The following is a 26,380-nucleotide window of genomic DNA, read 5'->3' on the forward strand; positions in this document are numbered from 1 at the left end:
CATATTGTGGTCTAGTGAGTGTATTCATTCATCACTTTCTGCAAGCCCAGACTGGCAGCTCAGTCACTGGATAGTGTAGACCTTTTATGTCCTTGCCTCCTCTGCTTACTGCTCATGGAGTTGTTATCAGTGTAGGAGGCCATTCAGCATGTTGGCTCCTTAAAGTAATCTTCAGTCCTGTTCTGCTGCAATTTTCCATGCAGCAAATTTTTCTTGCATGCCACTGATATAATCAACACTTTTGAAATTGAATTGATTTCCATCACTTTTACATGTTTAAGTTCCATTCACTGTTTTCTTGGGGTTCCATTGTTTACTCCTGTTTTTAGCCTTTTTGTACCCTGATCAACATGTGCTAATTGGAATAGCTTTATCATCTGCAAACCTGTTATGATCCTGAACACTGAGGAACTGTGCTACTCAACATAGACTGCAAATTCATCAACTAAGGTGTTAATCAGCAGGACCTTAGAGGCTTGAACACATGAGAACATGGCTCCTGTGTGCATCTCACCAGAATTATATACTTGGGGGTCATAATGAAGTTTAAGTGTAACAGGCAACTTGTAATATGAAGTTCATTTGACCCACTAAGGTTCTCAGAAATTCTCAGTTCCAGTCCCCATTTTCTTGTAATATTGTCTTACTTGACCAACTCTACCCTAATTTTGCCTACCAGCCACCTCAACTCTACCCTAATTTTGCCTACCAGCCACCTATCAACCAGCTCCTTTGAGATGCATGAGGAAACCAAAAGTGATACACTGGAGGACCCCAGTTTAAATTTTAGGTCCATTAAGAACACAATAAGTTTGTCCAGTCCCCCAGATATTGCCAAAAAAAATTATCAAGCAGGACTCTAATTAGAAAAGATGATACATTACTTTTTTAATCTCTGCCTGTAACATGATTAGACTTTCTATGAAGCATTTGAGTTCCTGTTTGTTGAAAAAACAGTAGCTCATTTGTACATAAGATCTGAGAAACACCATTGAGAAACTAGATCTTCAAATAGTCAATTAAAGCTATCATCAGAAAAACAAACAAGGCTACAGGACCATGAGCCTGGCATAATTAAAATGTAAATCCAGTTTCCTCCCACATTCCAAAGATGTATGGGTTCAGAAGTTGTGGGCATGCTATGTTGGTGCCAGAAGCATGGCAACAGTTGCGGGCTGCCCCCAGAACACTGCGCAAAAGATGCATTTCACTGTGTTTCAATGTACATGTGACTAATAGTTTCTTATGTGCAGTGACAAGAATGAAGAGGAACCAAAAGGTTGCAAGTTGGCTTTGTCTTAAGGCCAGTGTGTTGCAAAGCTGCAAAAGCTAGGAGTGCATTTAATTGAATAAACATTTTTTAAAAAGAGAGGAACATGTCCTAACCATAATCCACCCCCTCCCCAAAAAAATAATTCTTTGGATTCCATTTTCTGCCAGCAGGTGGCAGTCAACCTTTGCCTGCACTCCAGAATTTAATGAGAGCAATCCAGGGTTGGTCATTAAACTGTCAAGGACTCATAACTCTGCTTTTGCTCAACAGCTTGCCTTGATTCAAGGTTTTATTACAGAACAGTTGAATCACCTCCAAAGCCATCCATTAACTCTTCATAGGGAGTTATAGACTGAGCAAGTGACCAGGTGCCAGTTTCCAAATGTCCTATCCATTCCCTCAATACTGAATTTCAACCTATTCCCAAAAGCACTGCCACTTAAATTACCATTATTTCACTAAAAGGTAGACATCTGTCAAGTTTAAAAGTCAAAAAGGTTTTCTCCCTTATACAAAACAATATTACAATCTAGGTGACAATTCCCACCTTATGTTAACTGTTCCCATATTCTCTTACACCATCACCACCTACAAAACAACTTTCTTTTAGTGGTGCAGTCTCACCAGCATTAAAGCACATCTCAGTTCAATTCCCAAATAACTATTTCCAATGTGACATTCTTTCCAGGGCTGGCAGGCTATTTGACAACAATATGATTTGTTCCTTTGCCACACCCACTTCCCCCAGACCAGTAAACTTTCCCAGCCACATGCAAGCTACCAAGCACAGCGTGCAAATTGTGCACAAAATATTCTCCAAACAGCAAAAGGTTTTATTGATGCTTGTTCTACAATATGTAGAAAAATCCAATTGATTTCATAAGGGTCAGAGGGCCCCAAACACACCACTCATGGGCAACAGAGTAAAGAGTAACAGATGTTGCCAGGCATCTCTAAGAAGTGGTTTGAAGTGGTGGGTTTCTGCTTGTTCAGCAGTTGAGCTAATTAAGCATGGTCAACAACACTGGAACCAAGGATGCCAAGCTGGAGAAGAAAAATGTAAATCACTTCACACTAAAGGGACCAGGTTACAAATACTGGATAACCAGAGGGGTATAAATTGGTCTCAATTAGTAGAGTAAAGCAGGTCTGGTCATTAACATACTTCCATCCAATCATTAATTCCACTGACTACAATTAGGTGTACAATACCTGGTAAATGCTGTACCATCCACTCCTCTGCTCTGCAAGATCAAGTTCTTGTAATAATGGATTCAGCTTTTAAATATTTGTTTTAAAAACAGGAATACCTTACTAACAACGGTACATAAACATCCCAGAAGACACTCTCAAGTCATCAAACTGTCTCTTCACAAACCCTCCCTCTACTCTCCTACAGATAATTATCCTAAAGATGGACAGCTGTCCTTTGGACATTACACTAGTGGGATGGTGGCAGCGTTAAATCCTGCTTTTTCCTCCCCACAGTAGAAAAACTGCATTGGAACATTTCACTGTGGAATTATAAAGTTTGAGGGGAGACTTTGAGGCAAACTGTAACAGATCAATTTGAGCAAAACACAATTGGCATCTGACATTCCGAATATCATCTGTCAGACAAATTACATCAACTTTTGTAAAAGGACAAATATGGAGATAAACACCATCTCCAGAAGCTAAAACAATTATAGCAGCAAAGAGCACTGGCTCAGCACACAGAAATCAAAAATAAAATCAGAAAATGCTGAACATACTCAGGTCAGATAACAGCTGTGGAAAGAGAAACAGAGTTAATGTTTCAGGCTGAAGACTCCGTCAGAACTCTGCTTGCCAGCACATAGTTGCACCCCCTTGTATTTCTTAAGGGACAGTTCTTTAATTAGGATGCAGGCTAGGAAAAGCTGGCTGCACAAGCACCTTGGAAAATGCTTCCGTATTAGTCTGCAGGGTAAAGACGGCCAATGAAAATGTGGGAATGAAGTTCTGAGAAAAGGGCCTGCAACCCAAAATATTAACTCCATTTCTCTTTCTATAGGTGCTGCCTAACCCCTCTGCTGAGTGTTTACTTAATCTGGGGGTCATCATTGCTAGCCAACAAAACCTCCCCTTCTTTAAAATGATTAATAGAAGGTACTGGAAAGTTCAAATTGAAGCCAGGCCACAAAATGTCTTTGAATTTGTTCTCCTTACACAGTATAAAATGCTGTCCCTCCAGCCAGATGGACTTCTGTGCGCCAACTTCCAGTGCTGCCCATCGGGGGTCTTCAGTTTCCACTTGTTCACTCATTCCTAACTCGAGTGCATTGTCCTGGGCACTGGAGTGGCCTGTGCTTCCACATTGCAGGGATACGAATCCACCTCGTGGAACTGGGGTACGTAGATGGTGGTGGCAGAGATGGCTGCCCCGTTGTAGCCCTGTGCACTGAACCCACCTGGCAGGGGAGGCGGGAGGGGGGGCACTCCATACCCAGGTAACCCCTCGAACTCTTCCCCAAACTGGAACGCAGCCCGCTTCCCTTTCTGGCGGCGGTTGCAGAACCAAACTCTGACGACCTGCCGAGGAGAGACACAGCAGAGTTAATGCGCTGGATGCTTGGCAGGAAGAGCTGGGATTCCTTCATATTGGACTTTTTGATTGAACAAAAGTCAACTGTTAAAATGTTTATGACATGTACCACAGTCAGGTACAGAATCAGCTGGAGCAGAGACATACCAGCTTCTACCATTAGGCAAAACCAAACGAGTTATGCAGCAACACTAACAAAGAATCTGCTGGAGGAACTCAGTGGGTTGAGCAGCATCTGTGGGAGGAAAGGAACCGATGTTTCAGGTAGAAACCCTGCATCAGAACTGAGTGTCCATGTCGACAATCCCTTTCCTCCCACAGATGCTGCTCGACCCGCCGAGTTCCTCCAGCAGATTGTTTGTTGCTCTAGATTCCAGCGTCTGCAGTCGTGTCGTCCTGGTTGTGTGGCAGGTAGTGCAGCTGTCTCTTGCCTCCAGTGACCCAGGATTGATCCTGACCCCTGGTACCACCACCTGGCACTTTCTCCCTGTGACAGCATAGTGCTTCCTGGGTGCTCCGGTTTCCTCCCATATCTCTTGCTGGTAGGTTAATTAGCTACTGTAAATTACCCCTCAGTATAGGTGGGTGTGTTAGGAGAGTTAAAGAGAGAAGTTAATGGCATGCAAAGCACTATAGGTTACGGGGAAATATGTGGAGAAATTGCTGATTGAACCAAATGACCCATGTCACAAGAAATGAGCATAAACAAATTCTTTTTAATCCCTGATTCTTTATTCGTCTTCTCTTTTGACTGCTTCTAGGCAGAGTTTCACTTACTGCTATCTCTGAAGTGATGATTCATAGACTCATTAAGTTATACACATAAAAACAGGCCCTTCACCCCCAACTCATCTATGCCAACCAAGATGCCCATCCACACTGATTCCATGCATTTGGCCCATATCCCACAATCTTTCCTAACCATCTGCCTGTCCAGATGTCTTTTAAACGTTGTAATTATACCTGCCTCTACCCCCTCCACTAGCAGCTCGTTCCATATACCCACCACCCTCTGGAAAAACTTGCCCCTCAGATTGCCTTTAAATCTTTCCCCTCTCACCTTGAACCTGTGCCTGCCAGTTTTAGATTCCCCTTCAAATGGTAAAAAAAAGACCAACCATCTACCCAATCAGGTCGCCCCTCAACCTCCTTTGCTCCAGGGAAAACAGTCCCAGCCTGTCCAATCATAACTCAAGCCCTCCAGGCCGGGCAATATTCCTGTGAATCTTTTCTGCACCCTCTCTAGTTTAATAACATTCTTTCTATAACATGGTGACCAGAACTGCACACAATAATCCAAATGCAGCCCAACTACCATTTTATATAACTGTAACGTGACATCTCAATGCCTTGGTGAAGGTGGCAAGACAATACACCTTTTGCACCTACTTTCAGGGTACCCCAAAGGTTTTGCTCAATAACACTTTCCAGGGCCCTGCCTTTCACTGTATGTCCTACCCTGGTTTAACTTCCTAAAATGCATCCCTTCACACTCGAGTTAAATTCCATCAGCTATGCCCCTTGCCCACTTTGCCAGTTGATCTAGATCCTGTGGTAACCTTGGACAATCTTCTCCATTGTCCACTGAACCACCAAATTTTGGGGTCATCTCCAAACTTACTAATCATGCCACCCACATTCTCTTGCAAATCATCTATCAGACAAGGACACAGACCAGGAGAAGCTGGCTCCAAAAGTACTTGGACAATAATTCTGAATTAATCTGTAGAGTAGAAAGGGCATATCGATATGGGAATGGAATCAGGCGTGAGTGAGCGAGAGGGGAGGGTAAAGTGACTGAAGTTTCATGGACAATGAGCAAACAGCAAGGTATTTGGCATTGGAGGATGCTTGCTAGGGGGGAGGGGTGTGGTGGTGGCAAGATAGACGACTTCTGTACCATCTCTGACCATCTAATGACCCTACTGCTTTAAGCAAGCTACAAGTAATTTTGAACCATTGAATTTAAAAAGACAAATAGAAAAGCAAGTAAATTAAGCTAAATTTTATAATTCATTGGTTAAGTCACAGGACTCCACATTTCAAGGACAATTGGAGGGCTTAGAGTGCTGAAGAGATTTAGTAGAATGATATCAAGTTTAAGGGATTTAAGTGATGTGGTGAATCTGAGAAAGTTAAAGGGATTGTTCCTGGAGCAAAGAAAGTTGAGGGATTCAGTGGAGGTCTTCGGAATCATGAAGGGCTTTGATGAGTGAATAGGTCGATAATGAGATTTAAGGCAATTGGCAAATACCAGTGGCAAAATTATGGAATTATTCCTTGCACAAGCACAACAGGTTGTTTTGATCTGGATTTCAATGCGTGAAGAAAGGGAACTATGTAAATTTAGTTGCAAACTTCAAAAAGTTGGGTAAATATTTGATAAGGAAGAGAATACAGGGTTATATGAAAATTCAAGGGGCTTAGATTAATTTTAATGCCTCCACTTAACCACCAGAACAGGCCTGTCAAACCAGGTGGCCTCTAACTGCTGTATCATGTTATAATTCTTCAAGATTGTATTTAAACTTTTGTTTGACACCTACATCTGTGAATCAACTAGAGGTCTTAAAAGCATCTGTTTGAAAACCCAAATTTCATTCAGATTTGAGCACAGGAGGCAGCCATTTGACCATCACGTGCTCACCAGCTCCCTAGCCAAGCAACTCATGCCACCCAACAGCCCTTTCTCACAGCCTTGCAAAGTTTTTCTCCACCAGATATTTATTCAATTCCCTTTTGAAATCCACATTGGAACCCACCTTCACCATTCTAGACTCCAACCACGTTACAGAGAAAGGTTTGTCCCCAATGTCACTTATAATTCACTGCCCCTTCATTTTATACTCATGACATCCAGTATTCAACTCCTCCAAAGGGAACAGCCACCCACGATTCACTCTGTTCAGCCCTCTCACCATTTTCTATCTCCTCTCTTCTCCAAAGAACACTGTCCCATTCCTGCAATTGCAGTCCCCATCCCAGGAGAAATTCTCAAATCTTTCAGGACCTTCTCTAACTTCACTTCCCTATTCCTTCCAGACTCGGGCACATCCAATTCCCACCGCACCGAACAAAAGGACTCACGTCCTTTTCCAGGTTGAGGTCATCGGCAATCTTGGAGATCTCTTGAGTGGATGGTTTCGGGCACATCGCGAAGAAGTTCTCCAGCATCTCCTTCACATTGTTATCAATGCTGGTGCGCCGCTTCCGCTTCCGGGATGGAGTCAGCGTTTGGTCGATGCTGCACAGCTGTTAAATACTTACTTCATAGTGTCAGAGGTTCATGTACCCTTCCCATGTCCCCACTCCCCCCACCACCAAAGCAATACACCCGCTATAATACACACAAAATGCTGGAGGAACTCAGCAGGTCAGGCAGCATCTATGGAGGGAAATGGACTCGACGTTTCGGGTCGAGACACTTCATCAGGACTGGAATGGAAGAGGGCAGATGCTAGAATAGGAAGGTCGGGGGGGGGGGGTGGTGGGAGGAGCACAGGGTGACAGGTGAGACCAGGAGAGAGGGGGAAGCTAGGTGGGAGGGGGAGGGAATGAAAGGGAGTGACGTGTGAAGCTGAGAGGTGGTAGGTAGAAGAGGTAAAAGGGATGGAGGAGGAGCAATCTAGTAGGAGAGGGCAGTGGACCATGGAATAAAGTGAAGGAGGTGCGGAATAGATGGGCAGGTCATTGAAGGTGGGGGAGGGGAAAGAAAGGGGGATGGGGGACCCACAGGAATGATGGAAGACTTTTTTTTGGGGGGGGGGGGGGTGGAGAAAAGAGGGGAGGGGTTACCAGAAGTTGATGCTGTAAGGTTGGAGACTCCCAAGGTGAAATACGAGGTGTTGTTCCTCCAACCTGTGTCTGGCCTCAACCTGGCAGTAGAGGAGGCAGTGGATCCACGTGCACCCGCTACCTCTGCTTGATACAGCTGTTCGCAGGTGAACCCAAACAGACAGGGTATTTGATCACAGTGGTCATCAGAAAAAGCAAGCCCCTTCCACGTGGCTATAGCTCTGCTGGAAAATAAAACCACGGCTGGGGCTGCACAGAACATTCTTTGCAGCATTGCAAGCACCCAGCATTACTGCTGCAACCACACGCGGAGCACTGGTGCAGCTGTGATTTAGCTTTACAGCAGGGTCGGCATAGGCATTGAATAAGCTATGGAGGAGGCGGCGAAACAGGATGGTTCTGAAGTGTCTCATGTCAGCTTAGTCCTAGGTTTGGTCTTCAGTCTATTTCTCAGTCAAGACTTGGAAAGTGACCCACATTTTCCACCATCCCAATAGACACAGTGGGATTTGGTCAGGGCAGGTTGGTAAAGGACCTTTGTCCTCCCGATGTCTTGTGTGAGGCCTGTCCTCTTTACTCTTCAGTGAAGAGGTCAGCAATAAATTGTGCTGACCTCACACAAGAGACGGCAGATGTGCGCTTGGTGCTCACACGGTGCTGACCAGAGAGCCTTCGAACATAGAACAACACGGGAACTTCAGAACCTACAGTGGACACCTCAAAATATAGATGTACCACCAACACCACATCCACAAACCCCTCCAAGTACACTGGCAGGGTACACAGACTAACATGAGCCATTAGCACCCTCTTCCGGACCAACATCCCTAGTGTAAAGAATCTGTTCTCACTCAACTCCAGTGGGCAGGCCACATCATCCGCATGCCTGACACCGGCCTGCCGAAGCAAGTGCATTCTTCTTCCAGTGTTCTCTCTGTCCTCCTAGTCTGTCATGGTAAGAGATTTCCAGGAGGACAGAAAAAAGGTTCAGGGACATTCCCAAAGTGTCCTTGGGGAAAAAAGTGCAGGATTTCCCTCACCACCCCCACCCAGCTCACAGCAATCCCTGGACCGATGGAGGAGCGACATTCGGGAGGACATCAAGCCTCTTTGACACGAGCACACACAGGCCCAGCACGTAACAGCAGGGAGTGCAGAACCTGCCCACCCAACCCAATCGAACGCCACCTCCGCCAGATTCTGCAAATACCTACAGCACCAGAATGGAAGCAATTTATCCCAGAGGGACTGTGTTAGCCGCCACTTCTCTGCCGCTCACCCTGTTGCACTAACTGTAGTTGGTGGGATCAGGTGGTGGGGGAGGGGGGAGGGCAGGCACGGTAGTGTAGTGGTTAGTGTAATGTTTTACAGCGCCAGCGACCCAGGTTCAATTCCAGCCACTGTCTGTAAGGAGTTTGTACGTTCTCCCCATGTCTGTGTGGGTTTCCTCCCACATTCCAAAGACGTACGGGTTAGGAAGTTGTGGGCATGCTATGTTGGTGCCGGAAGCGTGGCAACACTTGTGGGCTGCCCCCAGAACACTCTACACAAAAAGATGCATTTCACTGTGTGTTTCAATGTACATGTGACTAATAAAGATATCTTTATCTCCATTCCCTCTACACTAACCTCTTGAAAATTGTCGTTGTCCTTGGCCTCCTCCAGCCACCGTTGCAGCAGAGGTTTCAGCTTACACATGTTCTTATAGCTCAGCTGGAGAGCCTCAAACCGACAGATGGTCGTCTGGCTGAACATCTTTCCTGGTGGGAAACAGAGGTTCAGAAACTCTTCCTGAAAACCCAAGCTTAAGCATAATGATCAACCAAGAGCAGACGCAGTCTGCTGGGAGAGTGGGTTGGAACATGTGCAGACTCTGGTGGGGTCCAACAATCTGCGTGCCTATAACCAGCCCGGGCTTACTGCACATCTCTAGTCTTGAAGATCTCACTTAAGAGACTCAAGCAAAAAAAGAGTTGAAGCCGACCCATCCGGAGTACTTGATGTGCACTGCAATGCACTCATCTCCTGCAATGACTTGGTAAACCAATATCTGCACTCTCTTAGGTGAATATTGAAGACCCAGCACTCCTCCATTCACTACCTTCTTTGTCTCAGATTCTTTTACCAGCTTCCCCCACCCCACCCTTCCCATTTCTCACCTTTACTATATGCAGAAAACAACTTTTAAAAATAAAAACCTGTTCTTTCCACACTTGGGATGTTCCAGAGCTCTTTCCATGTAGGTTCAGTGGGAGATTACGAAGGCAAACAGAACATTGGCCTTCATTGCAAGAGAATTTGAACACAAAAATAGACAGGCATTGCTTCAGTTATACAGAGCCCTGGTAAGACTTCATCTGGAACATTATGTACAGGTTTGGTCTCCCTGCCCAAGAAAGGATACAATTAAGATAGAGGAAATGCATTGAAGGTTCACCGGATTGATTCCTGGGTTGGCAGGGTGGTCGTGTCAAGAGAGGAGAAAGTTCTCCCTGGTATCCTAACTGATGCTGATTGATGTACAAATATCACCAAGACAGGTCATTATTCCATTTCTGTTTGGTGTGTACAAAATGAAGGACTGCTTTCCATCAAAAAGGACTGGAAGCTAGGAAACAAAAGTACAAAAAGCTGGCGCAGTTCACAAACGCACCCGTAACAACAGGGTCAATAAAAGAAAGAAAATAGAAAGCAAGAGGGGGAGAAAGAAAAAGGCTGACAAGGCCTCAGTTTAACATCTCATCCAGTAGTTGGAACGTGAGTGCAGCACTCCTTCAGTGCAGTTCTGGACTATTGGTCTCGATTTTGTGCATTGGAGTTGAACTGACAACCTATTAACTGAGAGGCAAGAGTCATGCCCATTGACCCACAGCTGACACCCAATAACACACCAAATGATGTGCCACAAACAAAGATGTTGGAGAAACCAAGATTTGTGTCTTCAAAGAGGATAAGATGCCTTAAAAAGCCATCACACAGTCGACCAAACCTACATACTCACCATACAATGCCCCAAGGGCTAGGCCCACCTCAGCCTGTGTGAAGCCCATTGTGATCCGTTTCTTCTTCAGCTCTTTTGCAAACTGCTCCAAGTCCTCCGAAGTGGGAGAATCCTACATGGTTAATGAACAGCAAGTCACCGGTTACAGAAACTCAGTCAAAGAACTAAGATAATGGTTTCTTGGCAATCCATTCTCAAACACCCCAACACAGGCATCGACTTACCTCCAATACAGCACGAGGTAATTGCTCAGATTTCCCCTGTACTCCCTTTCTTAAAATGCAAAGAGCAATTCTGAGGACACCATCGAGGACATCTTCAAGAGGCAGTGCCTATAGTGGTTAGCACAATGCTATTACAGCACCAGCGACCCAGATTCAATTCCGGCCGCTGTCTGTAAGGAGTTTGTACATTCTCTCTGTGTCTGTGTGGGTTTCCTCCAGGTGCTCCAGTTTCCTCCCACATTCCAAAGACGTATGGGTTAGGAAGTTGTGGGCATGCTATGTTGGCACCAGAAGCGTGGTGACACTTGCCAGCTACCCCCAGAGCACTCTACGTAAAAGATGCATTTCACCGTGTGTCTTGATGTACGTGACTAATAAAAAAAAAGATATCGAGGTGGCATCCATCACTAAGGACCCTCACCATCGGGGACAGGGAGGAGGTACAGGAGCCTGCAGACCCACACTCAGTGATTTAGGAACAGCTTCTTCCCCTCCACCATAAGATTTCTGAGCTGTCCATGAATGCTACCTCATTATTCCTTTTTTTTGCACTATTTTTGTAATTTAGTGATTTTTACTGTACTGCTGCCACAAGACAATGAACCTCAGGCCATACGTCAGTGACAATACATCTGATTCTGAGGTAATTGCTCAGATTTCCCCTCTACTCCCTTTCTTCATGTTTACCACATGCAAAGAATAATTCCTTTTCAAACTCAGGATGTTCCAAGGCTTTTTACATACTGGTTCAGCAAGGAATTAGGAAGGGCAACCAGTATTTTGGCCTTTATTGCAAAAGGATTTGAATCCAAGAGTATTATTTCAATTATACAGAGCTCCAATGAGAGTGCATCTTGAAAGTTGTGTACAGTTTGATCCAGTTGATATTTTGCATGTTTCCCAGATTGATTCCTGGGATGGCAGGTGTGTCATACGAAAAGAGATTAGGCAAAGTGGGCCTATCTTTTTCTCCCCCAGAGTTTAAAAGAGTGAGAGGCAATCTCATTGAAAACTCAAGCTGGATGCAGAGTTGATGTTTCCCCTGGTTGGGGTGTCCACAATCACAGGTCAGGTAATTCAAGAGAAACTAGTGGAAGCTGGAATGCCCCAAGTCTGACAGGCCCAGTTCCAGCTACCCTGTGAACCAAGTAAATTTTGTTCCCCCATTAAATTTGACTTAAGACATGAAAGACAAGATCCCCAGGCCGATCCCACGTTCTACCAGCGCAATAGGTGCAAAGAGTGCGGAGGACCAAAAGTCAAAGCACTCAGCAGACCATTGTACTCAAGTATCTGCTGTGGCTATCACATCTAGAGCAAGTTCAAAACCACGCAGCAGAAACCTGTGCCCGTAATCATGGCCATCACACTGAAGGTGTGCTGTACTAACAGAGAAGGCATTTTTAGCTTCAACCAAAAACACATTGAATGAAGTCCAGCACTTTCATTCCTCCCTCCCGCCCCCTCCCCACCCCAAAACCCATTCCCTACCAAAAGCCCTTTACCCATATGTACTCTCTCAACCTTCCTTGTTCATTCTACACCCTAAACTGGAGGTTATTTTATAAAGGTCCTCTACCTATATCCCAACTCACACAGAAGATTGGTCCCACTCGAGCAACACTTCAATTGTAAAGTTCTCACGTTTGTTTTCCAAGCTTTCCATGGCCTTGGACCCCTCTCACTCTCCAGTTCTCTGAGATTGTCTATGCTCCTCCAATGTTGGCCTCTTATCTCCATTCTAATTACCCTCCACCTTTACCTGGCAAGACTCTCGACTCCTGGACTACCTTTCTACACATCTCCACCTCTTTGTTGCTCTAAGTTGCTCCACGAGTCCTTGGGTTAGTATGTTAAACACACATTCAGGTCTTGATCGTGTGCCCCAATATCTGGCTGTGTTTTGTTTGGTGACACTCCCACAAAATACCTTTAGTTGCCGTACTGCATTAAAAGCCACCATATAAAATACTAGTTTTCTCTGAACTGAGCAGCAAATCAGTTCTCCACATTATACAGTGGCATGGGACCACAAATAAGAACGGATCTGAGAGCAGGAAACACAGAAGCCTCTCTCCCAATGGATGAATCATAAATCTTTGCATTTATACTACACTTTCAAAAATCTCCTACAAATTACTTCACAACAGGTTCATACTTTAGAAGCCTAACACAGGAAATGTCAGCAGGAACAATGTGCACAGAAAGGCTCCACAAACAGCAAAGAAATAAATATATTTAGTGATTGACTTGTGACCCAATTCCTTGTAAACCACCTTTTCCCTCTACCCCTCGACTTTGATTAATGAAAAGCCTAAGGCTCCTAGACTTAAAATTAACAACTGGACAGGCATCAACTGGAGTTTGTGGAAATGAGTGTCATTTCTACTTGATGTTGGTTGACAGATATATATTGGCCCTGACACTAGGGATAATCCCCTGCTGTTCTTCAAAATAGTGGGACAGGATATTCATGTCCAACTGAGGGGGTGCACAGTTCACAAGTTTAAAATTCATGAGGTAGCATCCATGACAGATCAGCATTCCCTCAGCACTGCACCGGCAGAAGCTTGGTATCCGTGCTCATGTCTCAGGGCAGGGCTGGAACCCAAACCCTCTTTATCCTACCAGTGAAAGCGTTACTTTGAGGCATGTCTAACACACAGCTTGCAGGAAGGAACAAAAGGTCGTTTATCTCAACCCTGTTCCACTATTTAGTGACTGACCTGTGACCCAATTCCTTGTTAACCACCTTTTCCCTCTACCCCTCGACTTTGATTAACAAAAGCCTAAGAATCCTAGATTTATAATTAACAACTAGCCAGGTGTCAACTGGAGCCTGTGGATACGAGTGCCAGACAGCTATTGCCCTCCATTACACTCAACTGGATAATGCACATTAATATTCCTCCTGTCACTCCCATTCTAGAAATAAGAGACAAGTTCAAATCCCCCAAGAGTGAATACTCTTTAGAGAGAAAAAAAAGTCTTGGTGACAACAGCCATGTAAAAATTAATGGAAAACAAAACTTCAGACACTGGAATCTAAAACAAAAACAAATGAGGAAAGACCATTGACCGGAACATGAACTGGTTTCTCTTTCCACAGACGCTGCCCGACAGGCTGAATGCTTTCATCTAAAAATTAATTATTCCAACCTTAACCAGTTGGGACCAAGCGTTCCACCACACCCACTAATTCAGCGGCAATTAAGCATGGACAATACAAGTGACACGATCCATGAACAAATGAGCAAAAAAAATCTCCATTCACTTCAAATCGCACCCCATAACACCCTTCCCCGCCCCCGCCCCCACAATAGTGATCTCTTCCAACTCAAACTCCAAAGAAAGGCACTCAGGCTGTTGTCAAGGACAAAATTTCAGAAAGATAAAACACATTTAACTATGCACCCAAAAGGTTTTTAGATTGTTTTGTGAATCTTCCTCTGCCCCCACCTCTTCCCTCATGGTCAGTAGATGCCATAACCATGTTCCAAAGGATGTTTGTAGATTCCTGTGCTAGTTGTTCTGGGATAGTAAGCATCCATGTAAGGTGAGAGGAGGTAGGTTCAGAACAGATGCAAGGGGTATGTTTTTTTACTGAGAGAGTGGTGGATGTCTGGAATGCGTTGCCTGATAGGGTGGGGGAGGCAAATTCATTGGGGGCTTTTAAGAGGGGCTTGGATGAGCACATGAATGAGAGGAAAATAGAGGGATATGGGCATTCTGTAGGTAGGAGGGATTAGCTATGTCAGCATTGTGGGCCGAAGGGCCTGTTCTGTGCTGTACTGTTCTATGTTCTTGAAATTCACCTTCCCTCTCCAGACTTTTCCCTCACTCCAGCTTCATAATCACTTTATTCAACTAGGCTGATTGCATTCCACACACAACAACCACCACCACCACCAACCCCCCCCCAAAACAATTACAAGAATCGTCCATATTCCAGTGAGTGTTCACCTCTGCATTTACACTGGCTGCACTCAATGTAAGTTAAAAGCCTACTGATGCAGCTCAGCAAGTCAATTTTCTTTACTGGGAACTCATTCCTAAGTACAAATATAAATCTTTATATTGCACAAGTATAAAGGTTGGTTTTCTTCCCTTCCCCCTCCACTAATATCCCACTCCTCCCAGAACATGGTAGGAGCAGGTTATAGCATCTACTGACCATGAGGGAAGAGGTGGGGGCAGAGGAAGATTCACTAAAGAATCTAAAAACCTTTGACCACACTTTTCCAAGGTGGGAGAGAGCAGCAATATAAAATCACCAGATGGTTGTCAACACAAGAACATAGAACAGTAAAGCACTGGACAAACCATTCGGCCCACGATGTTGTGCTGATCTTGATGCCAATTTATACTAAATATCCTCCTCCTGTGTGTCATCTGTATCCCTCCGTTCCCTTCATAATGTCTGAGGTGTGCAGTAGAACAAAGGGACCTGAGAATACAGATCCATAGTTTCGTGAAAGTGGCATCACAAGTAGATAGGGTTGTAAAGAGAGCTTTTGGCACTTTGACCTTCAGAAATCAGTCGAGTATGGGAGTTGGGATGTTACGTTGAAGTAGTACAAGACGTTGGTGAGGCTGAATGTAGAGTATTGTGTGCAGTTCTGGTCATCTACCTACAGGTAAGACATCAATAAGCTTGAAAGAGTGCAGCGAAAATTTACAAGGATGTTGCCAGGACTTGATGATAAAATGGACTCTTGACCTCAATCTACCTCATTATGACCTTGTACCTTATTGTCTGCCTGCACTGTACTTTCTCTGTAACTGTAACACTTCATTCTGCATTGTTTTCCCATGTACAATGTACTGACGTGATGAAATGATCTGTATGGATGGCACGCAAAGCAAAGTTTTTCACTGTACCTCAGTACATGTGACAACAATAAACCAATTTAACTCATCCAGGTACACTTTAAGACTAAACTGAAAATAGGAGGTGCTGGAAATGTTCAGCGGGTCAGGCAACATGTGTCAAAGTCGAGTTTATTGTCATATCCATAAGTGCAATGAAAAACTCGCTTGCAGCAGCATCGCAAGCACGTGGCATCAGATACACAAGATTCACAAAATAAATTATACACAATTTTACAAAAAAAAACAATTAGAACTAACAAAAAATGTTCATTGTAGTGCAAAGTGGTCACAGTTTTGCTATACTGAGGTAGTGATTAGGGTCGGTTCAAGAACTGAATGGTTTAAGCTGTTCCTGAACCTGGTGGTGTGGGACTTCAGGCTTCTGTACCTCCTGCCCGATGAGACCTGTGAGAATATGGCGTGGCAAGATGTAGAGCAAGAAACATTTCAGGTCCATAACCCTCCATGGGCATTCTGCTGGAAGAATTATTGACCTGACGTGTTCTTTCTCGCTTCACATACTAACATCGAGCACTAACCTTACCAGCACTGGAGCTTTACCTTTAGTTTCAAACTCCACAGTCCTTCCTCTGATCTTTCCTCCAGTTACATTGAAATTTATTCGTTACTGACATTTCTGCAAAGAGAAGTCAGGCTTCCTGCCGGAGCTCAGATTTGTACAACTCGCCTCAAATCAATCCGTTCGGAGGAAACATTTTTTCCCAATCGCCCACATGACCAAACTTCTAACCTTCCCGACCCAGTACACCGAGGTCACTCTTTGGCCCCACCCAGTCCGTAGATAAACTAATTCAGAGGAGAGGACCCGAAGCGGGATTTTGCTGTTTCACGTTGCCTTCATGAACAAGATTCCGAGGCCAGTTACGAATCGGTGCAGGTTGCGTTCGCGTAAACCAAACTGCCTCGAAGAGGAAACAACCTTGCCCATTACCCTCTCTCAGGTGTGTCTGGTGTTAACCAGGTTAGCGTATTCCCTTCCCATCGAATTAATCGATTGCATGTTCTGCGCTTTCCACAAATCTTTAGAAGAGGGGGAAATATTGCAATGGGGGTTAACGCGCAATTTGTAGCCAATTTTCGAGAAGCGTTTTTAAGGACGAATTTTGGGGCTCTCGAGCCTCTTCAGGGCGTCCACGTGTACGTCAGAATTCAACGGGAATATCGAGGGACTGGGAAGGAGAGCGGCACCGCTCCAGGCACACGGGTTCGATCCTGACCTCGGCTCCTGTCCGCATTGGGTTTCCCCCGGGTGCTCCGGTTTCCTCCCACGACCCAAAGGTCAACTATAAATTACCCCCCTTGGGTGAAGATGAATCGGGGGAGTTCATGGGTACAAGAGAGAGAGAAAGATGGTATTGCCCAGAGCCAGCATAGACTCGATAGGCCAAATGGCCTCCTACCTGGTAAGGAAATGGGAAGGGGAACCCCGAAATACAGGAGTCCCAGCCAATCTTATGAGTCATTGCTAAATCCCTATCAACACCTATTCCAGCTCTGAAAAGACTTGTTACCGTGGGTGACAAGAAAAAGACCAGCCGAGTGAATATTCGACCCTTAAAAGAGTCGGGGATGCCGGCGGGTGGAAGACTGGATTCGGAAAATTGATGGATACGCCTCCAATTGGAATGGGGGACTCCGGATTCGATACCTCGGGCGACGAACGCGTTGGAAATTAGAATTCACTGGGCGGAAAACAAGCCGGGAGAAGCTACTCCCATTTTTGAAAGATTCACAGGAGGGCGGGAAGGAAGGAAGGAAGGAAAATTCAATGCGATGGGGGGGGGGGGGGGGGGGGGGGGAGGCTTAAAGATTGGGAGGGGGAGATGATCTGGAACCCTTGTCTGCAAAAACTGGAGTCAATCGAGCCCCTCGGTAGGGAATTAAATTGGAAGGGAATCATTTGTGGTGCTGAGGGTTAAAAGGCTGCGAGGCTGCACTACCTCTGTCCAAGGGTTACTCACCTCATTGCCGCCGTCCGGAGGTGCCCATTTGCTGCCTTCGTCCAGCCCGGGACTGCCGGCCTTGTGCTCCGCCCAGGATCGGGGGCTGGCGGGTTGACTGTCGCTCCCTTGCTCACCCGGTAGGGACTGGCCGCGGTTCTGCAGAGTGGCAGCCCCTAGCCCGGCCGAAGTCCGGGCGGTAGACGGACTGGGAGCCGAGGAGAGCTGGGCCAGGCAACAAGAGGTCCAGGGGGCACCGTAGAACGAAGGCACGGCCGGCAGGTACTTGTCCTCAGGACCTTTGTCACCCTCCTCTCTGCTTGAATCACGGGTGGTCTCCGGCAGGACGTGGGGGTAACGGCTCACCACTGATCCCTGCGGCCAAGCGTCGGGAGCAGGGAAGGTGTACCAGGGTCTGGGGAAACCTTGTGAAACGCCTGCCCTGCCTTGTTCTCCAACCGGGCAATCCGGGACCGAGTGGCCATGGTAATCCCCCTTGAGACCGGGGCCGCACTGCCGTCCTTGAACGTTGCTGGTTCGGTCCTGGGCGAATGGAGAACCCACCTCCTGGTTCTGCTGCCGGGGTTCACTGAAAAGCGGTGAAAAAGACCTGTGGGTTTCATGGTGGATGCGGCTGGTCATAGTTGGTGGAAGGACTCCTACCTTAAAGTGGGGAGGGGTGGGGGGTGGAAGGAAAGACTTTGGCAGTAAAATCCCCCGACCAAGGCTTCCAGACCGACCCGGGAAACGACACTATGCAAATACTCAGGCTCCTGGATTGGTGGAGGAGGTCACTCCCAATCAATGAACTTGGTCGATTCACGCCGCCCTTGATTAAACAGGCAGATCAGATGATCTGGATCAGAAAGATAGCCTCCTCTCTGTCCCTCCCCCGGGCTAGTAGCAGAGGCAAATTTTCTCTTAAGATGCAAATTTCCTCCTCTTGTAATTTACTACAGGGCTCCTTCACCTACCTGTGGACCTTAAAACCCCAAACCCATTGGTGTCCCATTGCTAGACTAAGTTCAAACTCGAGGCGTGGAAAAAGTGACTAACACACACAATGATTCTGCCTCCAAATTCGAGCCCCCGCCCCCAACATCCAACTTCCAAGAAACCAAGAGGAAATTCCAACGCGACCTCCCCACAATGTATCAAAGACCCACCAGCCCCATTATCTTGTTAAAAGATCTTCCAACACTATTAATGTTCCCCCGGCCAGACTCTCTGGCTGGGCTCCTGGAGATCAACTTCCGATAAATGCTTCACACTTTTCACGTCTGAACAAACAGAAATATTTCTCACCTCCTGGAGTTTCGGGGACGCAGTCAATGGCTGCAGCAGATAGTCTCGGTTTGCCTATCTGAGGAGAAACGGTGAGCATTTAGCAGCAAGTTAAATCTCTATTTTGGTTCCTCCCGCGAAGGCCCCTTTGAAATCCAGACGTTTCTTCTTCCCTCGGGGCGGAGGGCGACTTGCTCCCACTGTGTAGGTTGTGAGGTTAATGTGGGAGCCGCAGACTCTGCCACAGGTGAGGCTAGTTGGAGCTTGAGGGGACATGTGGAAGGAACTCGGCGGGTCGAGCAGCATCTGTGGGTGGGGAAAGGAACTGTCGAGGTTTGAGGTGGAGACCCCGCACCAGAGTCCTGACGAAGGGTCTCAAAGTCACTCAGAGTGCTGTGATAATGACCTGTGGTGACGATGGGGTTGAGAGAGAAAGCTGCTGTTTATTGGGTGGTGTGTACTTGCAGCTGGTTTAATGTCAGTGAAAAGCAGCACTTCCAACAGGGCGGCACTTGCTCCGCGCTGCACTGGTAAATTACATTGGTTTGTTGTTATCACCTGTACCAAGGTCCAGTGAAACGTTTTGTTCTGCATGCCATCCACACAGATCATTTCATCACATCAATGCATTGAGGTAGTACAAGGGAAAACAGTAACAGAATGCAGAATAATGTGTTACAGTTACAGTGCAGGCCAGAGAATAAGGTGCAAGGCCATGACGAGCTAGATTGTGAGATCAAGAGTTCACATTATGGTATGAGGGGACCGTTCAATAGTCTTACAGCTGCAGGATAGAAGCTGCCCTTGAGCCTGGTGGTACGTGCTTTCAGGCTTTTAGGACCATGAGACATAGGACCAGAATTAGGCCATACAGCCCATCGAGTCTGCTCTGCAATTCAATCATGGCTGGCGTATTTTTCCCTCTCAAGCCCATTCTACTGCCTTCTCCCCATAACCTTTGATGCCCTTTCTAATCAAGAACACATCAACCTCAGCTTTAAATATCCCCAATGACTTGGCCTCCACAGCCGTCAGTGGCAATGAATTCCACAGATACACCGCCCTCTGGCTGAAGAAATCCCTCCTCATCTCTGTTCTAAAATTCTGAGGCTGTACCCTCTGGTCCTAGACTCTCCCACTACTGGAAACATCCTCTCCACGTCCACTCTATCCAGGCCTTTGTATCTTCTGACTAGAATTGTAAACTTAGTTTATAGTCCAAGTTCCTGAAATAAAGTATTTTTTGATGGACCCTTACTTTACGGAGGGTCATCACATGAAAATCTCCTCAATAAATGCACCTATGAGTTAATTCCAAGTACGAATGGTCCAATCAGAAACCACTGCAATGACAAACCTAATGCCACAAAACATCCAGTACTTTTCCAACATAATCAACACTTGCTTATGTTGGAAAGCACCACCTGTTGATTTAGGGTTGCGAGAGGGTGGCACTGGGACACGTACCCTCACATCCCCTCCCCCACCACACACAAACACTTGCACAAGAGTAGGTAGACATACCCACAAGGACATAGCCTCACACCCACCTCCAGCACACACACACGTACACTCACCCGCATTCATCCTTGCTCCCACACACATAAATGACAAGATTATTTTGTTAGCATTTCCACTTGGAGAAATCCATGACTAAATAAGATGCCTGATTTTGAGTGGGGTAAGTTTTTAGTTTGTCATATATATGAAATCAGATTAAGTGCTTGGACCAAGTGCTTGTAAATGGGATGAGCATAGATGTGGGCCGAAGGGCCTGTTCTTGTGCTGTATGACTCCATGCCTCTTGAGCAAGCGGTGTTGGAAAGAGCCTGCTTGTCCTGCTACAGTGGAATTGTACTGTGTTTACACACGAAACAACAGGCAGTGTACAGAATAATTAACGCTGAGACCCAAATTCCTTTTATTACTTTTGGACTGGAGAGATAGTTAAGTTTTTCAGTTGTAGCCTATAAACCCAGAGAAAGCAGTCCCAAAGACTATAAAATATCCTTATAGTTTGACACTTCGTTTGGTAATATTATCTTATAATGTCAATCACACATTCTGTTTTAAGGCAGTAGTGTAGCGGTTAACGTAATGCTTTACAGCGCCAGCGACCTGGGTTCAATTCCGGCCACTGTCTGTGAGGAGTTTGTACATTCTCCCAGTGTCTGCGTGGGTTTCCTCCGGGTGCTCCGGTTTCCTCCCACATTCCAAAGATGTACGGGTTAGGAAGTTGTGGGCATGCTACGTTGCCACTGGAAGTGTGGCGGCACTTGCGGACTACCCACAGAACACTCTACGCAAAAGGTGCATTTCACTGTGTGTTTCGATGTACCTGTGACTAATAAAGAAATCTTATCTTATTAGAATGTGGCTTTCAAAAAGCAGGTACAGTTCATAGATTGTCACGTTGTTACCACAAAATGGAGTATACCCAGGGAAAATAAAACCCTGAAACAGCAAAAACCCAAGTGACAACTTGAGCCTTCCTTTTGTGATGCCCTTACCTGTGTCGGTCTTCCAGCACTGCGAGATGTCCGTGAGGGAATGCTGCGGACTGGCACATTCCAGACTGCAGGAGTTCATGCTGAGGGACGCACTGAAGCTCAGTGCAGCCAACGCAAGGGCTCTGTGGGGAAGGACCACAGTCTCGGCTCCGTCCACTGCCGCACATGGAGGGGCTGAGTCAGGTCGGGGAGCCCCTCAAACACTGAAATGGTGCATCACCCCGGGGGGGGGGGGGGGCACAAGAGTGGCAATGGTACAATGGTTTAAAAAAATAAGTTAACGCTGCTGAATGTAATGACCGTGAATGGAAAAGTTTTGCACTGTTTCTTCTTTAGTATTTTTTTATTATGAATAAAGTTTATTTCTGAAATATTTTTAAAAAGTTTAATTGTCGTTTATTGTAGAGACTGAAAGTTGATGTGCTCAGCTAGAGTTTCTTCATAATAGTTAAAAATGCCCACTTTTACAAACAAAAAGCAAAAAGTAGCACGCCCAGTCTGAACCAAAACCAAAAGTTCAAGGCCTGGAGATATCCTGCTGTTAAGCTATCAATTCCATTTGCTACTTTAACAAAAAATTATTCTGTTATTTTTAATCTTTTAAAATAAAGAAACACATTTAATGAAATACAAATCAAATTTCACATCATCAGCAGTTATAATTGTTTCCTAAACCTTTCCATTAAATTGACTGCAGTTACCTGAATTGATTCTCTGCATTAAATCTTTCAGGCCAAACCAACTCTCCATTGCATGAACTTAGAACATAGAACTCTATGTTAGGCATGCATGTAGTGTATTGCGTGCAATTGTGGTCACCCCACTATAGGAAGGATGTAGAGGCTTTAGAGAGGGTGCAGAGGTTTACTAGGATGCTGCCTGGATTAGAGGGCATGTGCTACCAGGAGAGGCTGGACAAACCTGGGCTCTTTTCTCTGGAGTGGTGGAGGCTGAGGGATGACCTGTTGGAAGTGTATAAAATTATGAGGGGCATAAATAGGGTGGACAAGCAATATCTTTTTCCCATTATTGAGTGATCCAATACCAGAGGGCATGCATTTAAGACGAGAGGGGGTAGGTTCAGAACAGACCTGAGGGGTACGTTTTTTACTGAGAGAGTGGTGGACGCCTGGAATGTGTTGCCTGATAGGGTGGCGGAGGCAAATTCATTGGGGGCTTTTAAGAGGGGCTTGGATGGGCACATGAATGAGAGGAAAATGGAGGGATATGGACATTCTGTAGGTAGGAGGGATTAGCTATGTCGGCACAACATTGTGGGCCGAAGGGCTGTTCTGTACTGTTCTATGTTCTATGTACAGCACAGGAACAGGCCCTTCAGCCCACAGTATCTGTGCTGAACACGATGCCAAATTAAACTAAATCTCTTCCGCCCGCACACAGTCGATATCCCTCCATTCCCTACACGTTCATGTGTCCGTCTAACAGCCTCTTAAACACCTTTGTCGTATCTGCTTCCACCCCCACCCCGGCAGCCCGTTCCAGGCACCCACCACTCTCCGTGTAAAAAAACTTGCCCCGCGCACCTGCTTTAACCTTCTTGTTCCTGATGATATTAAATCAGCCTCTGAATGTGGTTTAGCAAGTTGGCCTCGGAGATATGATGTGGGGCCAAGTCCCAATCCAGAGACCCAGGCACAAGATGTAGGCCAATACCCCCAGTGCAATATCAAGATGGTGCTGCATCGACAAAGGCACCGAATTGTGGATGAGCTGTTAAACTGAGACCCAGTCATCCCCCTCAGATTCATGTCAAGGTCCCTGCAGTACTATCTCAAAGGGTGCAAGGGCTTTGGTCTAGAGTGAACATTATCCCGCAACCTCTGCCGCTAAAAAATGTATTAAATGCTCAGTGCTACTTATTGTAACTTGCTGTGTGCAAATTAGCTTCTTTGACCTACTTTACAATGTCCTATCATCAGAAGAGATTGCCGGGTGGTTAGGGAAAATGACTCAAGGATGTGCTCAGAGCTTAGAGTTAGAGCAATACAGCATGGAAACAGGCCCTTTGGCCCAACTCATCCATGCTAACCAAGGTGCCCATCTACGCTAGTCCCATTTGCCCACATTTTGGCCTGTATCCCTCTAAATTTTCCTCTTCAAGCACTTATCCAAATGTCTTTTAAATGTTGTTATTGTACCTGCCCCAACCCCTTCCTCTGGCAGCTCGTCCCATATACCCACCACCCTCTGTGTGAAGAAGTTGCCCCTCAGGTCCCTTTTAAACTTCTCCCCTCTCACTTTCAACCTATGCCCTTTGTTTTTAGTTCCACTTCCCTGGGAAAAATACTGTGCACATTCACCCTATCTATGCCCCTCATGATTTTATACCCCTCTATAAGGACACCCTCTATAAGCTTCCTTGAAGAAATGCAACATCCACCCTGACTTCTGACAACCTCTGGCCCATGACTGATCAAAGTGGAGAAGGAGCATTCGGGATGGTGTTGGGAATCTCAAGCCCTGTGCCAGGAGTACAGGTAAGCTCTGAGTAAGCACTGGAAGGAGGACATCATCTCTCAAACTAGCTACCCCTGTCCTATCTGTGGAGCCCATATTGGCCTCATTAGCTACCTCAAAACCCATAAAACCAGGGTGCAATTAAGTCATCCTCAATCCTAACGGGCTGCCCAAGAGGAAGAGAAGAAGAAAGAAATGTTAACTACACTTTAATAATACTTCTTTGATTGCAGAGAGGTTTGGCACAACCTGAGATTGTAAAGGGTTGAATGGGAGAGTGGGTTGTATGAAGTCTGTAGAAGGAAGGGATCTGATGGGCCAGACTGTCTCCCACACCATGTTCCTTGCCCCACTCCCTTCCCAAAGTCGAGTTTATTGTCATTTGCACAAGTACATGTGTGCACAGGTGCAGTGAAAAACTTACTTGCAGCAGCATCACAGGCACACAGCATCAGAGACACAACATTCACAAGAAAAAAAACATATTATACAAAAAAGAACTCAATTAGAACAACAAAAAAACAAAGAACATTTTAGTACAAAGTGATCAAGATGGTCATCGTGTTGCCATAGGGTTGTGCAGTTGGTTCAAGAACCAAATGGTTGAAGGGAAGTAGCTGTTCTTGAACCTGGTGGTGTGGGACTTCAGGCTTCTGCACCTCCTGCCTGACGGTAGCTGCGAGAAGAGGGCATGGCCCAGATGGTGGGGATCTTTGATGATAGATGTCGCCTTCTTGAGGTAATGCCTCCTGTAGGTACTTCCAATGGTGGGGAGGGATTGGGCAGAGTCCACTACTCTCTGCAGCTTCTTAAGTCTGAAGTCTTCATGTCTGAAGTGAAGGGACAGTCTGGGAATGATTGACAATTTAGCAAGATCCTTCATCATATCTGGCCTCAGGTGTGATAACAGGGATTTATCTGACTGTAATATATCTCCATACCAATTTTATCAATACTGTTATCACTTGGACACAATGCCAGGCTGCACAAAGAGGCTCTTGTGATTTAATTTCTTGTGTAACATGCTTACAGAAGTCTGCTGAAAGGGGCTGCTGTCTGCCCAGTCAGCTTGCCCCTGAATGGAGCTGAGTTCATTCTGCAAGTGCCTCACCCAGCGGGTTGCATTTCACAGTTTTATACCCGTTGTCATCCTTTTACCTGGAGTTACCATTCATTTCTCCTGCTGTGTGAGCAGAAGAAAGGCTCACCCTTAATCAAAACTTTTACAGAGAACATCGAACAGTACAACACAGAAACAGACCCTTCGGCCCACAATGTCTGCGCTGAACGTGATGCCGAATTAAACTAATCCCTTCTGCCTGCACCTGATTCACATCCCTCCATTTCCTGCATATTCATGTGTCTGTCTAACAGCCTCTTAACCGCCTCTATTGTACCTGCTTCCACCCCCACCCCTGGCAGCCTGTTCCAGGCACCCTCCACTCTCTGTGTAAAAAAACTTACCCTGCACATCTCCTTAAATGTATGTCCTCTAGAATTTAACATTTCTACCCTGGGAAAATGAACGATTTTGGCTCTGCACTCTATCTACGCCTCTCATAATTTTATAAACTTTTGTTGAATCTCCCCTCAGCCTCCGACGCTCCAGAGAAGACAGTCTAAGTTTGTCCAACCTCTCCTTATAGCACCTGCCCTCTAATGCAGGCAGCATCCTAATGAACCTCTTCTGCACCCTCTCCAAAGCCTCCAATTCCTTTCTGTAATGGGGCAACCAGAATTGCACACAATACTCCAAGTGCAGCCTATTCAAAGTATTAGGGAGCTGCAACATGTCTTCCTTACCCTTAATGCCCCGATGACCTCAGGATGTCCTAAGGCATTTCAAAGTCAAAAGTCAAAGTCGAGTTTATTGTCATCTGCACAAGTCCATGTGTGCACAGGTGTAATGAAAAACTTACTTGCAGCAGCATCACAGGCACAGAGCATCAGGGACATAGCAATCACAAGAAAAACATATATTAAACTAAATTATACACAATTTTTACAAGGAAGAACACAATTAGAATAAAAACAAAGTCCATTGTAGTGCAAAGTGGTCACAGTGTTGCTATACTGAGGTAGTGATTAGGGTTGTGCAGATTGGTTCAAGAACCGAATGGTTGAAGGGAAGTAGCTGTTCCTGAACCTGGTGGTGCGGGACTTCAGGCTTCTGTACCTCCTGCCCAATGGTAGCTGGGTGAAGATGGCATGGCCCGGATGGTGGGGGATCCTTGATGACGGATATTGCCTTTTTTAAAGTCACCGATCTTCTCAGGCTCAAGAGTCATCCGGATCCAGGGTGACCTTCTTCCCCTCCTGTTCTGAGGTGGCTGATGTAGGACCCACAAGTGCTGCCTCAGGTGGGGTGTAGGCGAAGCTTGGTGGGATGGGCAGGTGGGTGCACTCCTTCTGCTCT

The 26,380-nt window shown here is 45.8% G+C and overlaps 1 protein-coding gene across 1 annotated transcript; it reads right to left on the reverse strand.

The window, feature by feature from the left end:
- Positions 1-2,031: 2,031 nt before the first annotated feature.
- Positions 2,032-18,275, reverse strand: LOC127586019 (POU domain, class 3, transcription factor 3-like). The gene is made up of 5 exons (XM_052043791.1): positions 17,714-18,275; positions 10,636-10,747; positions 9,264-9,394; positions 6,927-7,091; positions 2,032-3,826 (listed from the first exon to the last, which is right to left on the reverse strand). The coding sequence occupies exons 2-5, from the start codon at positions 10,682-10,684 to the stop codon at positions 3,563-3,565; spliced, it is 609 nt and encodes a 202-aa protein (XP_051899751.1). The 5' UTR covers positions 10,685-10,747; positions 17,714-18,275; the 3' UTR covers positions 2,032-3,562.
- Between the last annotated feature and the right edge of the window lie 8,105 nt (positions 18,276-26,380).

Source organism: Pristis pectinata, chromosome 34, assembly GCF_009764475.1.
Source record: "Pristis pectinata isolate sPriPec2 chromosome 34, sPriPec2.1.pri, whole genome shotgun sequence".
Lineage (NCBI taxonomy): Eukaryota > Metazoa > Chordata > Chondrichthyes > Rhinopristiformes > Pristidae > Pristis > Pristis pectinata.